The sequence below is a fragment of the Stylophora pistillata genome, chromosome 3, assembly GCF_964205215.1.
Source record: "Stylophora pistillata chromosome 3, jaStyPist1.2, whole genome shotgun sequence".
Taxonomy (NCBI): domain Eukaryota; kingdom Metazoa; phylum Cnidaria; class Anthozoa; order Scleractinia; family Pocilloporidae; genus Stylophora; species Stylophora pistillata.
Genome location: NC_142521.1, coordinates 33,310,903 through 33,330,112, shown reverse-complemented (window position 1 = coordinate 33,330,112; position 19,210 = coordinate 33,310,903). Strand labels below are relative to the sequence as shown.

The 19,210-nt window shown below is 39.4% G+C and overlaps 2 protein-coding genes and 1 pseudogene across 5 annotated transcripts; 2 read left to right on the top strand and 1 right to left on the bottom strand.

The window, feature by feature from the left end:
* The first annotated feature begins 75 nt into the window (after positions 1–75).
* On the top strand, positions 76–7,373 carry LOC111331587 (uncharacterized). The gene is made up of 4 exons (XM_022936730.2): positions 76–675; positions 1,471–1,513; positions 2,609–2,869; positions 5,331–7,373. Exons 1-4 carry the CDS (start codon positions 76–78, stop codon positions 6,590–6,592), a joined length of 2,166 nt encoding a protein of 721 aa, XP_022792465.2. The 3' UTR covers positions 6,593–7,373.
* Positions 961–19,181, bottom strand: LOC111331592 (aquaporin-3). Of its 3 annotated transcripts, none has more exons than XM_088752405.1 (7): positions 19,066–19,181; positions 11,957–12,056; positions 10,878–11,004; positions 10,248–10,385; positions 8,970–9,088; positions 7,929–8,146; positions 6,908–7,533 (listed from the first exon to the last, which is right to left on the bottom strand). In XM_088752405.1, the coding sequence occupies exons 2-7, from the start codon at positions 12,038–12,040 to the stop codon at positions 7,365–7,367; spliced, it is 855 nt and encodes a 284-aa protein (XP_088608531.1). In that variant the 5' UTR covers positions 12,041–12,056; positions 19,066–19,181; the 3' UTR covers positions 6,908–7,364. The 3 variants fall into 3 exon arrangements, with proteins under 3 accessions (XP_088608532.1, XP_088608531.1, XP_088608530.1); XM_088752404.1 differs by having other exon boundaries at positions 19,076–19,095; XM_088752406.1 differs by lacking the exons at positions 6,908–7,533; positions 7,929–8,146 and adding an exon at positions 961–1,510 and having other exon boundaries at positions 19,076–19,120.
* Positions 12,620–14,918, top strand: LOC148735708 (uncharacterized; annotated as a pseudogene). The gene is made up of 2 exons (XR_015998501.1): positions 12,620–12,838; positions 13,282–14,918. The product of XR_015998501.1 is annotated as an uncharacterized LOC148735708 (transcript).
* Positions 19,182–19,210: the final 29 nt, after the last annotated feature.

Sequence of the window (19,210 nt, the reverse complement as noted above, 5' to 3'; positions counted from 1 at the left end):
TTTAAGTGCTTTATGTAGCCACGTAGTCTCTGCCATTATCTATATATACTTATCAAATGCGCGAGTGAACAATAAATGTGGGTGTCTTTAACGGGTCTTTTTTTTTTTCAGGTTACGACAAACTTTATTGTTCATGCGACAGCGCCACACTGGTACCTGCGCGCGCCTTATAACTGCAATTGCTCTGTTGATGAAATGATAAAAGGACAAAGATTACATCTTATTCTCCCAAACCGAATGCAGTTACGTTGCCTCCGCTTCGCTTTTAAAATCCTTCTTATTAGCGGTGGAATTTTGACAGTTTTGTATTTTAAAGGGTATGATATTTTACCTTCGAGCTCTCATAACTTGAGCGGAACCTGGTCAAGTCGTGCGAAATATGTTAAACGTTTCGTGCAGTCTAGTTCTGCCTGTCGTCTCCCTAACTTGGATCCATATCACCCTACCATAATGAAATTTATGAAAGATCTTGGCAAGCTTGAGTGCAAGGGAGAAATATTTTCAAACTTCAAAGGCGACATTCTCGAAGTGAAAGGAAAAGGGATATATTCCGGAAGATATAGAATGATTCAAAGACCGCGTGGAGATGATTCGAAGGCTGAACTTTCCGATCCCATAGAGATGGTGAACCTGGTCAAGCCGACTGCACAACCAAATCAAAGGGGATTCATTCCGGTGAGAAATTTTACTTGCTAGTATCGCGTTGAAGACAGATTGACGAACTTCCTTGCTTTCTTTTGAACAGGGTTTGTTTGAGATAAACGTGTAACAAATAACAGGTCCGTTCCGCGCAAGTTGCACAAAAAGCAATACAAGTCAAATTAGTAAAAATTTGTTTACTCGAGGACTACCAAATGGCGGGGGTTAACGCATTTCTTGTCTCTCTTCGACGAAAATGAAAATTTCCGCTATAGTTGCGGAATAGGCCAAATAAGAAAAAATAAAAAGACAAAAATAGACGAATAAATGGAAAACAGCCACTAATCCTGCGGATCACCATAATATTTGTTAAGTGTTACTGAAGGAAACTTGGAGCTTTTACCTATTACAATGGTACATTTCAAAATGACTACTTCTTTTCACTATATATAAAGTACTCTTTTCATCTGAAAACGAAATCTGCCCATCAGCCTCAACCACAAATTAATCTAATAAAATTTATGAGTAATTAGCTCAGATTTATTCCCCAATTACACCATAGCTAAAACGTGTTCAATTTCAATTTAAAGCTGTTTTATGGAACCAGGTTAGAAATTATTTCATTTGATAGAATCGGAAGCCAATAGTATCAAGACTTGACTTGTCTAATAATCAATTAAGAGCTTCTTTAGTTGGTGATTATCTCCTTCATTCTTGTGGCCTTAGTGTTTGACTCAGTGTGATATTGTAGGAAAAAATGGTCGTTCTTGAGGTTTTAAAACGGTCAACCAAACCTTAGTAACCTGTCGCCGCCTTTGTTTTCGTTTTCAGTGGTCCTGGTTCTTTCGGAGTAAGTCGGCTTCTTCAAACCCTGGTAAGTATGATGAACGGGTAAATTTCATCGTATCGTCATAGATGATAAATGATGTCATCTCATGACTAGATTCGAACATTCCCTTCTTTTCGGTTAAACACGAAGGCGCGCTATATAAGGAAGTCTTCCCTGGGAAGACCGAGGCTCATTTGTCACTCACCGTTAACGTGTGCGGGTCAAATTTAAATGCTGGTAGACGAACAAAAGGAGCTAATGAGATATCTATTGTCTACTTCCACCAGCATGGTGGCCTGAGGTAACGTGCGAACCACCTACTTCGATCTCAAATTTACCGCCACAAATAAAGACAGTTTCCATTGGAGAAAGGAAATACAAATCTCAAAAATTCTTGCATTGTGATGACGACATAAAACAATTTTGAGGAATGCGCCCGCTGTTCATTGCTTTGGAGTAGCTGTAGCTCAAGCTGACTTGACTCTAAGAGTTCTGCATCACACGACGGTTGATTGACAAATGGTCCAATGGCACCTAAGGCTCCTTTAATAGCGCGCCTTCGTGTTTAGCGCGCGGCGGGAAGCTCAAGGAGTGACTTCGATGCGCCGCGGGAGCTCGAGCAACTTTTGCGAGCGCCTCACTCACGGCGCATCTGCGTCACTACAAGTGTTCCCCTCGGCTTGCTACAATCAGTTTGCGATGCTGAGGCTCCTCATAGCGTTTAAGGTGAAGCTTCAGTCATAATGGCTTTTATCATATATCTCTGTTGATTCAGTAAATACATGCACCATGACTGGTCAATTTAGCGGGCCGTATTCACTGTACGGCTCGGTAAACTCATAACTTTGTTTGTATTAAAATCGTCCCATTCTATTTGAACCCAGACATATAATAAATACCTCACGAAGCCCTTCTTTCGGTCTGTACTGTAAGTTACGAAACTTCGTTTTCTTCAATCGGTCTGCAACTGACAGCACGAACTTCAAACTCGGTTATTAAGAGTTATTTATTTCTTGTTCTAGGTAGGGGGACTGGACAGGTTTGGTGGATTAAATAGAAATTGCATCCGAAAGCATTTTTCAATTCAAACAGGGCGACAATGTAATCTATTATTTTTTAAAGTCTGCTTTAACTTCTTAGGAAGTTTTTTGGGCAAAGCAAAGGTCAAATCCGATTTAGTCCGAGTCGATGTTGTTACGACGTCCGGTGAAGTAAAGAGTGATGTGCACATGCAAGTCATACCAAAAGATGAAGTACTATCAAGATCAGTACAGAATGGTGGTATTCCACTGGATATCTCACTGATCATGTTTGATTCCACATCTGCTGCCAACTTCCAAAGAAAGATGCCCAATACTTTGGAATACTTGACGAAGCACCTCAATTCAGTTGTTCTTGAGGGTTAGTTCCGGTTACTGTCGTTATCTTAGTTGTTTGTTCGTTTGCTTGGTATTTTTAAAAATGTTTTCATCAAATTTGTCTTCAAAGAGAAAGTCGATGTAAGAAAGAGAGGCGCTCTCAGTTTTAAAAAATAGCTCCTTTTTGCACCTGTAGAAGTGTATAACACACCTACACCAAAAAGAGGGTCTCATTGAGGTTAACCGCCGCCCAGTTAGCCCAATGGATAGTGCGCTAGACTGTTATGCGGGGAGGTCGAGGGTTCGACCTCCCCGGCCGGACCAACACTCAAGGTCTTAAATATAATTGAGAAGAATTTGCTACCTTTCTATAACATCAAGAAATGGTTAGATATTCTAGTCTTCTCGGATAGGGACGAATAAATGGAGGTCTTGTCTCCTGCAGGGTTTGGGCAGGAGACGTTAATTTCCCACACACGAGATTACTGTGTGATGGATGTCCTCCCCTAGCTGGGGTGGGATGGGTGGGTTAAAAAAAATTGTAAAGCGCTGTTGATCTGTCATTGTAAATAGCGCTCTATAAGAAATAAATTATTATTATTATTATTATTATTATTAACCGTCAACCGTCAAATGGCCAAAAACGCAATATTTTTACCGTTAACCGTCAAATAAGTAAGTCAGTGTTAGCCGTCAAATGTCTCCGATATCCTTAATTAAGAACTAAATGATTGCCTTAATTGGGGTCAAGTTCTGTTGTTTATCAATAAAAGTTTTGATATATCACAAAAATATATTTATGTAAGTCCTTTAACTTTTACTCGCGATTAAAACTGGTTGGCGACAGATCTGACATCCGGTGTGGAAACACTTCCGGTGTCGTAAAACGTTAGTCATTTATTAATAAAAAGTGTTATAGATTAACAATTTTCTAAAAACGCGTCATTATGAAAAATTACAGCCAAGTTCTTGCGTTTAGTTCGTTTTATAAACGACATTCCAAAAAATTAACCGTCAACCGTGAAAATAGTCTGCTACGCAGCAGTTCTTAGGGTCGTCACGAAACGCTCCTCGTGGGAAGGCGCGTTGCGTGACGACCCTAAGAACGGCTGTGTAGCAGACTACTATGGTGGCCGAGAACTGCCATTAAAAATATTCAAATTTATAGGAATTATTTTTGTTATTTTTGCTTTAATTTCGATTTATTTCTCATTTTTCTTTTTGAAATAAAAGCAAGTGAAAGTAAAAGGTAAAATATAAATAAAATGAAACCAAAGATAAATGAAATCAAATCAAAATTAAATACTACCCGGCCGAGCGCTGCCACTAGTTTTTCTTTTTTTTTTTTTTTTTCGCGGTCGGAAAAAAAAAATTGTTCGTGGCCGAACGCTGCCACATGCCCGAGGGCTGCCAAACAAACCCAGAATTCTTTTCAGGATGCCTTTCAAGATTCTAGTATGGCGGATGCCGCGTGGAAAACTTAAAAGAGAAAGTGACTGCGAAAAGAGGGAAGAAGCGTCATGCAGAAGATACCACGCATAAATTAATTAAAGGAAAGGAGCTGTATAATAATAACTGTCGAATTCAACGAAGAATAAGAGCCGTTTGCTCACGGTGGGTTTCGCAATGCATACAAAGCAACCACAAAGCACCCACAGTTCAAGGGGACTACCTGGGTAATTAAAAGATACCTTACTATACTGATGCTGTGAAGGGAATAAATGACATTGGGCAAACTGTCCCACAACACATCCAAAAGGCGGTTCAGATGCATCTTCTTGCAAGGAATTTTGCTCGCTAGTTGGAGCAAAAAATCATTGAAAAACATGCATTTGGAGAGGTCCTAAGGTATAGAAAGATCTACTACGGTGAAGATGATAAAGGAGAATTTGTGACTGTGGAGGAGATTATTGAGATTATTACAGTTTACCAAGTACTTAAATAATACTGGTGATTGTTGTGTCGAGGAAACAGATGTTATGGGTCAGAAGGCTCAATGTCTAACCCATTTTTCTTATGAAAAGTCAGACAAAGAACTCATGCTGCTAGACATAGAAGGACATGGGTATGAATTAATTCGACCCAGAAATAGCTTCTCAAGAACTTTTTGATGGTAGTGCATTCTGGGTTTGTTTGGCAGCCCTCGGCCATGTGGCAGCGTTCGGCCACGAACAATTTTTTTTTTCCGACCGCGAAAAAACAAAACAAAAAAAAAAACTAGTGGCAGCGCTCGGCCGGGTAGTATTTAATTTTGATTTGATTTCATTTATCTTTGGTTTCATTTTATTTCTATTTTACATTTTACTTTCACTTGCTTTTATTTTAAAAAGAAAAATGAGAAATAAATCGAAATTAAAACAGAAATAACAAAAATAATTCCTACAAATTTGAATATTTTTAATGGCAGTTCTCGGCCACCATAGACTACCGTGAAAAAGGCTTATTTTTAACCGTCAATGTACCTCCGCCCCACTTTTCTTTCTTACTCTCTAAATTATCTTCAGGTGAGACAATTGTTGGTGATGGCACAACAGCTCAGCTTTGTGCATTGCTTACTGGAATTGCTGAAAAGGACCAGCCTGAAGCCAGACGAAGTGAAAGTAACTCCATCACAGTTGATAACTGGAGGTGGATTTTTAAAAATTTCAAACAGCATGGATACGCCACTCTATTTTCCGAGGACTTTCCAAGACTTGCATCATTTAATTACCGTCTTCTTGGGTTTAAAGATCCACCTACGGACCATTATTCCAGACCTTTTTGGTTAGAGGCAGAAAATGTTATTAAAGGTCACTGCATTGGTGGCCGCGCCTCCCATAATATATCACTGGAGTATTTGATGAGCTTCTATCGTGCCTACAAAGACAGGCCAAAATTTTCACTGGTGACACACGCGGTGATCTCACACGATGATCAGAACACTATTGGTTACAGCGATGATGACTTAAAAACAATTTTGCAAACCATGGAAAATGAGTCTTTTCTCAATAATACCCTCTTAATTATATTCGGAGACCATGGGGCTAGGTTTTCTAATGTGAGGAAATCAATCCAAGGGAAGCTTGAGGAGAGACTCCCCTTCATGTCTATTACAGTACCAAAGTGGTTTATGGAGAAGTACCGAGTGTTATACAAGAATTTGATCCATAATTCCAAAGTAATGACCACACCCTTTGACGTGTACGCCACCCTGCGTCACATCCTGTCATATCCAAGTTATCCGAGCGGGATAACAACTGGTCAAAGCCTGTTTAACAGGATCGACAAAGAGAACCGCACGTGTGAAAACAGCGGTGTTGAGGAACATTGGTGTCCATGCCTGAACTTAGAAGAAGTCTCAATAGACAAACCTTTGGTAAAGATGTTAGCAGAATTTGTGGTTACGTTCATGAACAAGTTAATGTCAAAATACTCCGAATTAAAACATCTTTGTCATAAGTTAGTTTTAAGAGAGATCAAAAGTGCATACGGTGACATGCCAAGTGCAAAATTACAATTCTTTGAGAAAAGTCGCCGAGATGATGACTGTGATTCTTGTGGGGTCATATTCGGTGAAAAATCTGTCAACACTTTGGCCGACAACACTTTGTATCAGTTGCAGTTAACAACGTCTCCGAATGATGGATTTTACGAAGCTACGATCAAAGTGAAGGAAGGCGTTCCTTCGCTAAGAGGTGATATTAGTCGAATCGACGCTTATGGAAATCAGCCGGATTGCATCGCTGACAAATTTCCACTGCTACGAAAGTATTGTTACTGCTCATAGAAAAAAATCTCTGTAGCAGATGTATTTTGAGACCGCTTCAACACCATGTATCCTTGAACGAGAAACAGAGTTCGCGGCACTTGATGATTATAGGTGACAAGTCTAACAGGCCCACGACGCTATGTACATAGAGTTACAAGAAAGGAGAGAGGCCTGGACGAGACGAGAAAGAGAAGCTTGAGCAATTTACGCGACGTACCGAAATAAACACAGTACAACATTTAAAGCGTGATGCACTGTGTTGTGACGCAGATTATAACTGTCTAATTCAAATGGTATGTTATAAAAGATTTTACTTGCAAAACTAATAGTTCATTCTCACAAGGAAAATCATTGCAGTTTATTTGACATCGCATGGTTTCACCATACAATAGCTTCCACAGTTTGCGCTAAGCACGTGTATTTCATTGGACAGATCGCCCTTACAACACAACGCAGGTATACGTCTCGTGGTACAATATATAATATATAACTAGAGAACTAACAGAGAACTGGATCATTAAAAGATATGAACAAGTACGAAGAGTATAGATATGCTATATCAGGGCTCGACACTAACTTTTCAACTTACCAGTCAAGTGGCTAATGACAACTTGGATGTTACAACAATTTCAGTTTGTTAACTTGCCAAACTGGCCTGTGGAAATCGAAAACCACCAGCCAACCACTGGTCTGTGGCTAGTTAGCCGACCGTTAGTGTCGAGCCCTGCATAAAGTTAGTCGTTAAGATAAATCATCTGGCTTAGTCATTGTGGTTTAGATTTACAGTTGCTCATTTCTTTATTGTTGTGACGGCCGCTGTAACAATGGGTTCATAAGGATATTCTGTCTCTCCCGATGCTGAGTGATGAAACTCGATGGTAGTGATGTAGACAATGGCGCCCAGTACTCCCCCTAGTGAACAGGCTATGATTGGGACCCACGCCCAATAATTATATGCCCTAATCAAACGAAATGACATACGTTTGGGTTAGTTGTGAATTTGGTAGCAATTAACTGGGTTTCTATCAATCCTACCAAATTCTGATCCTCCATATCGCATACAGCATTAAATTGCAAAATTGCAAGCTTTATCGCTGAGATTGAAAACCTTTGCATATTGTTAAAATAGATAAAGACAGTTCTTGATGTCGTATGGTCTTTGGTCTTGCTTCAAGAAGAGGAATATAATTTCCTTTGACAAGGCTAAAACCCGTTCTGAACACACGGTTTAAAAAAAATACAGCCTTGACATATTTTTTGGTTCTTTGTTTGCGCACTAATTAACTTTACAACCGCCAACATATCAAAAGCCGTTTCAAAACTCCATTGATACTTAATTTCATAAACTACTTACGTAAACACTTCAGATCCCCATCCGGCCATTGCGGTGAAAATTCTTGGTCCCAGATCCCTCGCAGGGTTGATGGGGTAACCGCAGTTAAATCCAAAGGTGGTGCCAATCAAAAACACGACAAGACCAATCATAACCGGTGCCACCCCCTGGTCGGGGGCATTGTTGTTACGGTCAAGGATAGCGAATATACAGCTGACAAGGAGAGCAGTGCCAAAAAACTAATAGACAGAGAAATTTATCTGATTCAAGGAGGAAGGAAACTCCAATAATAGATTTCACGTTGCCTTGCATCCTTTTAACAAACACAGACGAACTTCTACTAACGGCTAACTCTCTACAACAGCCGCCACCCCTCCACAACGGCTCCTTCTTTCGGTCCCAGCGGGCTGTCCATACATTCTCCCCTGCCTCCCCCTAACGGCCACCTCCCCATAACGGCCACCTCCTTCTGTCCTAAGGTGGCCGTTGTGGAGAGGTTCACCTGTGTATCCCAATCTCATGTTGCCGTGCGACTGTTCAGTAAAAGATCGCACATGGCGTCAAAATATGTTAAGAAGAAAAAAAGTTGCCCACGACACGGAGCCAACTTATTCACAGATCACCTGCAAATGTTCCTTCTACTTTCTGACGTCCTCTGCAATCTATTACTGTAGAGATTCACGGCAATATAGAATCCATTTGTTTTATATGATAGTAGAGCAAATAGTGAAAAATGTTTTTCGTCTTGCCACGAGCGTGGGACAACGAAAAAATTGTGAGTGTCCAGGAGGAATCAAACCTCGGACCTTAATTCGGATTCCGCTCTCCAACGCCCTACCACTGAGCTACAGAGACTCTCTATTTCTTTCCCGAGCTCAAAACTTACCATCTTTCATCATATTCTATTTAAAAAGAGTTTATAAGTAAGAATCAATCAAAATGCGTATATAATACTGAACAGACATACGGCAACAAGGAATTGATTTGTAAAGTAGGCAGAAGGGAAATGAAGTCTGATCGTGAAATAAATAGCTGATATTTCAGACGACAGGTAGTTCTTACCTGATCAGCGAATCCATTTGCAGTAGTCAGGAAAGGTTTTGGATACGTTGCAAAGACCCCTGCGGTAGCGTTGGGGCCTGTCACTTGACGAACACCACCGTCGAATGCGTCAAGAGCATCTGGGTTTATGGGCAGAAAAAAATATATATTACCGACAATAAATTTTCCTTTTTAACCACTGTCATCCTAGCATCAAATCCATAATGAAAAGCAAATTACAACCAGAAGGATAAATCCAAGTTTGAAAAGAAAATTACATCAGCGTATGCGCTTTTCATGATTTTTAGACACTGGTGATGCCTGCGGCTCACCCAAACTAAAAACCCTTTCACAAAATCACAAGGGCCCAACAAAGTTATTTTCTACAGCACGGGAACATGTGTCATTTTATGTCACGTTTTTCAGGCCAATGGAGATAAACGTGATGTGAGCGCGAAGGAGGAATCACGTGCGAAAAGACCGTGCGAGCGTGACTTGTGATTTCCGTTCATCTCACACGGGCACCTGCGATCGCTTGAAAGTCGCTCAAAAGTGACAGGCTATCTAACGTAACGATATGCCTTAATGCATCTAGCTTTCCATTGTAAAAATTCTTTTCTCGAGCCGAGTGGTTCATCTCAGCCGAAGCTTGTCTCGATTTCCTAAGCATTAAGCGAAGTATTATTACTTCCCCTTGGGGTTAACAAAGGGTCCTTGGATGGGATGCTAGTCCATCGCAAAGCTACCCCAATGGCCAGCATTAAATCAGGCTTCCCTGGGTGGAGAGAGGCATCGTGAATGTCAATTGTTTTGCCTAAGAACGCCACATCCTTAATCAGACGAGATCTCGAACCCACACCTCACGACCGGGATTGTAACATACTACCGCGTCTTCTACTTGCTCCTCAGTATAAATGTTATTATCATACATTCTCTTACGTCATACCTACAGACAGTAGGTTTTATATATGTAGAAGTGACGTCATATCTACAGACAATAGATTTTATACATGTAGAAGTGACGTCATACCTACAGACAGTAGGTTTTATATATGTAGAAGTGACGTCATATCTACAGACAATAGTTCTATGCGTTCTTGTCTTTACAAGTGCAGCTCAGGAATATGCATAATAAAACAATTATTGGATTCGGTCTTCGCATGATAGCGATAATTATCAACGCCTCGATAATTATCGCTATCGTGCTCAACCTCCTCCAATAAATGTTAAATAATAATGATAGTATTGGGATGGTAAATTATCTGCAAATTAATGCCAAGAAGACAAACTCATTTTCACCGCGATAAATTCCATAAACAATAGTTGACGCAAAAAAAGATCCAAGCAGTTGAGCGAGGCAGTATGCAGGAACTTTAGTCCACCTCAATCGCCGCACCACAGCAAGGGCCAGGGTCACAGCAGGATTCATATGTGCACCTTAATCGAGGAAAGATACAGTAATAAGTTCTTACTAAAACATTTAGTGATAAAAACGAGCGATAAAAAATATGAACGACGTTTCCACCGCTCCGCGGTCATGAACTCTAACTTGAAAATGACCGTGGAGCGGTCGAAACGTCGTTCAGCACCTGAATGGGAACATGAATGAGAGCCAAATCTCCTGGGCCTACTCGTTCCCTCCGCCCCGCTCCCCCTTTCATCCCCGAAGGAAAGATACCGTAAACAGCTGATATATTTGAATTCATTTAGCACTAAGTTCTCTCCCTTAATTCTGCTGGATATGAACGAGAGCCAAATCCACCCCTCCCTCCCCCCCCCCCCAATTACCCCCTTCATTACTTAGGCGCATCTCCTTAAAATGCATTTAGAAATTTAACAAGAGAACATTACAAAAAAACAAAACAAAAAAACAAAAAAAAACAAAAACAAAAACACTCCATTGGTTTTTTAATTGGACAACGTTCTCACCTGATATTCCCCCAGCCCAGTAACAACCCATCGTAACTGCAACTCCCCAGCTGAAATTTACCGAGAAGAACGTTCCAGATTGACTGCGGCTAAGAGTAAATTGGGCCACGGAGCCAAGACCAAATGACTAAGAAAAAGGGGATAGAGTAGTCAAAGAAACGAAGCACAAACTATCGTAGCATTGCCTCTCAATTTAAAAAAAAAAATCCTAAAATTTGGTCGTGTCATTGGAAACCTCCGTTTCAACCACAGCCCGGTTGAAATCAAAGGTATTTTTGTTTTATTCTTGTCCCTTGTCTGCATAATGTTGTAGTGAAATTGAAAGATCGAGCAAGCACGAAAACGACAGAGGTCGTTCCGCATGCATTGCCGACCATTTCAACCCGATTTACAAAATTGTGTCAACAAACTCAGCCTAAAACTTTTTTCCTTTGCAGTAGGGCCCAGGAAAAAGCTAATCAACCTTATCAATTTGATCCCAGAAGATCTCGACATACTTGCACCATAAAATGTTATAATAATGGTGATAGAGCACTACTTCCAGTAAATAGGGACTTTAAGCAAACCACGACGGCTCCGGAAACGAGAACGTGGAAAAACAATAGATCTAATTGGCAGAACAATAGCCCAGCACGTGCGTTTTAAAACTTTGTGCATTTCTTAGCCGTCCTCCGCATAACAACAACGTGAAATCACCAAAATTCGCGTCGTCTGCGAACCGAAACCGCGGCGGCAAATTATTTTAATTTGCATTTGGAACTCAACGCTACTTTTATGCGTTAGGTTGAGTTTGAGGTCTGGCGCCCTATGAGGCGGTAAACACATGCAGCCATTTTCGAAATTCTAACCAAAAGTAGAAACTCATTTTTTAATCGACGTCTTCCGTGGCGTTTCCGTCCTGACTGCTTAAAGTCCCTAATGTCGAATCGTGCTTTACAATGTATGTTACATAAATTCGATTAAAATATAAAACATCGAAGAAAAATCAGCTTTACAAGCTTATCTAAAAGGTAAAATGTCCAATAGGTTAAATAATAATATAATATTATAAAAATAATGCTAAGACTACTAATACTAACCACTAAGATAAATGTTGCCATAAACTCAGCCAGCGCTTCTCTCATCAATGGCGGCAATCGGCCTCTCGATATGTTATTAGCCATGGTGAACCAGTGAGATCTGATTAGAAACAATTCGATAATGTTAGGATTTCTCGTACCAAAACTAAGTTAATAGAGAACGTTCATCTGTCTGTCTTTCGGTCTGACTGGCTAACTGGCCGACTGACTCACTGTCTGACTGACGGACTGACTGACTGCTTGACTAACTGAGTGATTATTTGCCTTTCCTTTGGTTCCCAAGCCCCCACGTCTGTCCATCTATCGACGGATTTATCCATTGGTTGTTCTTAGTTCGTCGATTCCATCGTTTCTTTCGTTTTGACAGTTTATCGTCTTTTCTTCCACACAATTCTTCGTTCGCCTGTTCCTTTGATCGTTGAGTCTTCCTTTATCCCCCTTTGTTTTTTCGTCCCTTTATTCATTCGTTCGACAGTTTGCTCTTTATTTTATTACTTTGATTCTTCATTCATTCATTCTTTCATTCATTGTTTTATTTGTTTGTTCGTCCACTTTTTCGTTCGTTAATTCGCTTCTCTGTTCTTAGGTCCGTTTATTCATCCATTCTTCCAACATTGGAAAACTGTACTTGTCATTCCAAAAAATGACCCCTTTGAGGAAGACAGTTGCTCGAGACTGAAAAATTGGTCCTGCTCCTGCGCAGTTTGAATGAGCGGGCTCTGGGGCTGAACAAAGTAGACAAAAAAAATGGCGGCTGAAAAGCTCATTCGTCCCGTGGAAGGCTTTTATCTCGGAATAAAAAGCCACATTCGTCTCAAAGCCGAGAAGATACGTCCCAAAAAACCGGAAAAAGTTGATCAGGAGAAAATGTATCCAATTTAGGTAAGTACGGAGATTGCTTGTTGATAAATTTCCTCGTAACGTAATACATGCGGTATAAAAACACACTTCTTTTTAATAATTTTAGCTTCTTCCGAAGGAAATAAGTTCATTAAGAGATAAAGGAATTTACAAATTTCATAGTTTTCAGTTTAACATGAAATGATAGCATAGTCGACCATAGCTAGTGAGAGTTATTTGGCTCATCTTTCTTGCTGCTATGTAAGTAAATATAACAGTACTGATATTTAGCAAGTTAACCTAGAAGGGAATTTTCGTCGCCTCAAATACTCATGGTTTAACTGGGATCCTTCTGAAAAAATGTTAAATAATTTTTATTTCAGGAACTTTTTTTCCGTGAGCATTTCAAGTAAGTACTAAAAATTACCGTAAGTTATTTTGTCAAAGTGAATCATAATAGTCCTAAGATAATATTTTCTTTGCAGATTGTTGACCGAGACAAAATAGAAAATAAAGTAAAAATTCACTTTATTGGATATTCAAGTGATTTTGATGAATGGAGAGATGGAGATGACTTAGTTGACAGAGACAAATGTAGTCTTGGTCGCTTGATATCACGATTCATACGAAGTGAAGATTCCTTGTCTGACAGGGCTTCAGCTTTATTCAACCGCCTCGGCCGCGAAATAAAGTTTAGTCTATTTGCAACCAAAAGGGAGTCACCGGAGGTTCGAATTGAGATGCAGATTGACATGGATATCTATAAAACATATTTACAAAATATTGGATTTGTTAAAAAAGTCAAGAGGACAGGAAGTACATTGTGTTGATGATAACTCTCATTTATGCGATCTACTCGGTAGTAAGTGGTTTGAGAGAATTCAAAATGTAAATGGAGACTTTTGTTATGTCATTCCTGTAACTGTAAGATTTTGGCTTCATGAAAAAAAGCCTGTGAGAGTTTTTTTATGTCGGCGATACTCTTGTAGAAAGACACACTGAAAGGGACTTGCAAGTTATTTTTACATTTGTTCGTGGGGATGGTGTGAAGGCTGAATACGACAGTAATGAGTGGAAATCACCCCCATCCTAACAGTAGTAGTAGTCACAATGTTTCTGACAGTATCAAACATGTAATGCATTAATGTTGACCAAAGAGAATGAGTTGTTGCCCATTGCTAAGAATAATCCCTATTCCTCAAGGGGATATAGGCACTATCTCAGCTTTATCTATGACAAGTTTTTATAACAGATTATAATCATTTGTTAGTGTTTGTATTGTGTACAATTTAGGGCTGCAAAAGTATTTATTTGATATAACAACAACAACAATTTATTAAGGTACTTCCCTAACATCTATCTCTAAACCAATATATTCTCAGTTTGACATTTCTTAACCCATTTGCTTTTTGATTTGATCACATGTAAGGGAGAACAGCATGGTTTAAATGCACATGAGCTACATGGGGATAAACAGGTCTTAATATTATGACCCTCTAAATTACAGTTTCCACAAGTAACACTTCTTGTGCCTCTTTGGCTGCCAAGATCCTCGAAATATTCAATTCTGTTCCTTTTTTGCACAATTTGTTTTAACGCATCCATTCCTTGTTGATTGGTAGATCTGAAGAAGTCCTTTGTTGTTTTGTCATTAAGTTTCTCTAGATCTTGCTGAGTGAAGGAGCTGATAGTACCATACATTTTTATAAACTCAGGCACATGCCATACCAGTGCATGCATGTAGGGAGTAACATGCTTAGTGTGATACAATTTCAAAAACTGTTCCAGAAAAGATTTTGATGCCTCCTGAATTTCTTCTTTGCTCAGTTGAGGAATAGTGGAACTTAACATGTTTGTAATTGTTAGGAACTGTTTCCACAACTGTGATATTTGATCAGATTTCTGGTGATTGGGCAATACTCTAGTGAAATCAATGTTCCTAAATAGTTTCTGTTTCTCTGGGCTTGTTAGATCCCGCCATTTCAATTTCTTTGAATCCTTACATACAAACCAGTTGAAGGGAATTTTGAGGGTATCATTGAGGTAGGTCTCCCAGCCCGCCATGTGCTTGTACTTTGATCTCTCAAAACCATCATTAAAAGTTTTGTTTTTGTCAAGTGCATCTTGACGTCGCAGCTCTTGAATGAGGAGGTTAATTAGGTTGTCAGAAATTCGAAGAAAAAGGTGCAGTGAATCTATGACAACATGATCAATGGGAATTGAGGGAAAAAGTGGAGCATGTTTAGAATTGTACTTCCCCACTGTTCTTGACCTTGTATTCACTTGTTGTTGAATCTCCTCAATTGAACGTGCTCCTTTTGAGACATCAGTGAGAGACCATTCTTTTCTTCCATCATATTTGTCATATAAGGGACATTTACACCAAATACAGGGGTATGTAGCATGGGCAGCACCAAGACTGCAAACACACGCAAGGAATTTCCAATCCCCTCCCAAGAACCACTCAATTTCAAACTGCTCTGTTCCCACTGACAAATGTTTTAAAGATTCTACATCTTTTTGGATGTCTGTCAATGCTTTGGGAAGTTTTTTCAGAGTTTTCAGGCTCCTTTATAACATCTAACAGATGATTGCCACCAGCTGCCTGAGCCAATGTTCCTTCATCAAGGACAGTGAACGTAACATTGATGACATGTAGTCGTTTGCCAATATTGGTACCATCCCCAGAAAGTTTAACTCGAATCTTATGATTTTCTTTGAAAGCAGCATTAGAAGGACTATTTTTCATAAGAGTCTGCAACCTTACTTCTAGTCGTTCCTTGATACCCTGCTGAATCCCACAAGTATCATTGGGAGTACTTGACAGATTCCATTTACTATTTAAAGCTTTTATCCTCTCCTTGACTTTCCATGACCAAGGTAGTTCATTTCAAATCATAGAAAGTTCATGGTATGCTTCATTTGATATATTAAATCTTTCCTATGTGTACAGCAGTAAATTTATGTCATCAATCTCCTCATCAGTGACTGCCTCGGCTCGAGATGAGTTTTGAATGTTATTGTTATCAACCAGTGTGAGAGTCTCATACTCTTGAGTGTTCTCATGGAAAATTTCAACTTTAGTGGCAACAAAATTATGAAGTCCAAGAAATGAAAGTGACGTTTCACAGTCTGTGACCATTTGCTTTCGAACTCTAGTTTGATGCCTTTTGCTATAGTCTAGAAATGTTTTACTTTTGGCAGGCCCCCTTGATTTCTTATCTTTTTGTAGTTTCATTAATTTCTGGACAAGCCCTTTAAATTTCTTTTGAAATTTGCTAGTAATTTATTTGTTTTTAGCAACAGCTTCCTTCATTTTCTGCTCAATTTTGGCCTTCTTGCACCTTTCCTCTGTAAGATCATCTTCAAGCTTTCTTTTCTGTCTCCTCAATTCATTATTTTCGTTTTGGAGCATAACAGAGTCCATTTCATAGTAATATATCTTAAAATTCCAAGTTGAAAATTTAGCCTTTGTCCACTTAGAAAAGAGTTTTTCACCCCATTGCCTCCCATAGTTTTGGCTTTGGCTAGTGCTTGATTTAATCGTCAGATCTTTGTTTTGAATTCTTGGATCAGCCTATGATTTATTATTACACTAGGGATCCCGCACTCCTGTCCGACTTTTTGTGTAAGTATCCTTAAAACAGAGTTTCGTTTGCCTAAGCTTTCCTCTGGATCGAGTTCTTCATCACAGTCAGCCTCTTGTTTTGAAGATTTGTACAATTCGTACAGAAGTTTACTGCCAACAAACATGTAGAACATTTATCAATTGCTGAACATGAAATCGGGCGCAACTTCATACATTTACGACAAGTTTGGAATTTATAGATTCAAAGATTACTTGTTTATTTGGGCCTGAAATGATGGATATTCTTTGTGGCTGTAATTCCCGCCATCGCCGTTTTCCTTCTTTTCTTCGTCGTTTTGCACGGCCTCTACTACAAAACAACACAAACGTTATGCAAATTACAAGAATAGCCCGGGCATTGCGCAACATCGCCAACATCTGCGAAGAAGTACTTTTCAATCGCCGATTTACATATATTTTTTCGCTCCAACACGTACGAATTTGGAGCCAAAATGTTTATTAGATCCCAGGCTTTCAAGATCAACCTGTGCATACGCGACATACGCATGTTTTAAACGACTAGGCCCCTTGAAGTGATGAGTTTGTTTTGGCCGAGCGGTCAATGTCAGTCACAACTTCTTTCAAGTTCGACGACTTCGAAGCCCGATTTACATGGTTTATTTTTCACTTTTCTAAAGTATTTTGCGACTTCTAGATAGAGTAATAAATATATATCATAAATCTAACCGTACATTTAGATAAATTTATCGTTAACTTTGTCTAGTTCTGCTTTTCGCTAAAAAATTAACAATTTTCGCTATGTTTTTGTGTCACTATTGGGGGCCTGGAAACGAAAAAAAAAATTAGAGGCAAATGTCACGCAATTTCTTTGCATGATTAATTAGCTTGAAGTGATGTTAAATGACACATTCTTTTCTAAGCACACCGGCGAAGAAAGAAACAAAGAGAGCAGGCAAGGACCCTCGACTGAATAAAAAGTTTGAAACACAAGCATCGCTCCTAAAATACATCAATTGCGAGCCTGAATTTGTTGACACGATTTTCTAAATCGGGTTGAAATGGTCGACAAAGCACGCGGAACGACCTCTGTCGTTTTCAGGGTTGCTCGATCTTTCAATATCACTACAGCATTATGCAGACAGGGGATGAGAAAATGACAAGCCCCCCCCCCCCCCCTCTAACATTTGAAGCCATTAGTTAGACGTGGTTCAATAAAAGGACGCTTAACTCGATTGGAGAAGGAAGAGACTCTAGTAATTTCACTGTCTCAACTTAGACGATTCACAACTAATTCATGATCTATAGTAGTTTCGTTTTAGTTTTTTGTGCAATTTATCGCAATTTAAGCGCCGTTATTACCTAATTCAAGCATTGTGTGATCAACTCCCCCATCCCACTCCACCGCCAGACCACTACCTAAGTTTAAAGATTCCGCTTTCTTTTCTTCAGTTGGTTACCTGGCAGCATATGTGTGCGAATGAATTGATTGCTAATCATTTTTCCTCAAATGTGATTTATCTAAAACATGACATGTTGGGACCGACGTTCTTCTTGCTCAAAAAACGTTACTACCCAACGAGCTCTCGTTGTACAGGATTGCGTGACCAGCCAAATGAGACGTCGACTATAGCAAAGAGAATGAATTCGCGCTCTCGAAATAAAACGATTCCGTTGAAGATTGTTTTTGGGGAATACCAAGCGTCTGCATAAACAATATATATATATATATATAATTATCTTATTGTATTCTAGAGGAATTGTTCGGGTTTGGAGAGTCGCTATTGAAGCGGAGAGAACAATAGTAAATAAACGTGAGTGTTATGCAAACAAAACTACCATTCTCAACCAGTCAACGTACACAGCAGATCGTAAAGAATTAAGTCCAATTGTTATCGATATAATACATCCTTTCCAAATGTATTGTCTGTTGCTGAGAAATGGCCATCTGCTTTGAAATGAAATCTTTACTATTTCATAACTAATTTTGAAAACGAGATTAAAAAAAAATCAGACGTTCTCCCATTATGAATTACGTAATTAAAATATCAAGGTGGTGTTATTATTTCACATGAAGAGAAATGTTTTAGCTTGTTTCAAATCGATTGCCGAAGAAGCTGAGATAGATAGACAATACCAAAACTTGAACACAGTCATCATCAACCACTGTCGTATAATCTTACGACTTGAGTGCAGATGTGAAACACATTTCGTGAAAGAAGTAGGCCCAAGTGAGTAATTTCTACAGCGAATGACCGATCTAAGTGCATACTTATCTCAATTTCTAGCCTGTAAAAGACACAAGCAAGATTTCCGCACAGTCCCATCCTTCAGTAATCTTCACTATGCATACATCTCTTAGATAAAGAAAACAATTGCGAAGACGATAGATTTCCTTTCGGCCGGACTACGGCTTTGTTTATGAATATCAAGAAGTCTTTCAAAGGCACGCGCATTTATTTTTAGAGGGCTTGACCGTATTGACCTTAAATAACATATTCGCAAAACAAGAACGACCTACTACGGCGCAGTGTTAGGTTGTTGCAGTTAGCCCTCTCTTTCATCAAATACCACGTTGAGCCATACGCTGTTCACCTCGACGAAGCTAAGATACTAGATAACTGGCATTAACTTCTTATATCTATACAGCACATGATAAATAAGAGTTAAAAGTCTTTCATACCAGGGCAAACCTCAATCCACACCGTTTGGTTGCTCCAATACGCTGCTCATATGCCGCTCTCGGGAATAATTTGCTATGAGCCTCGCTTTGGGGAAGGAACCTATTGCTGTCAGGAGATGACCACATGTTTTGTCAAGATAGCGTC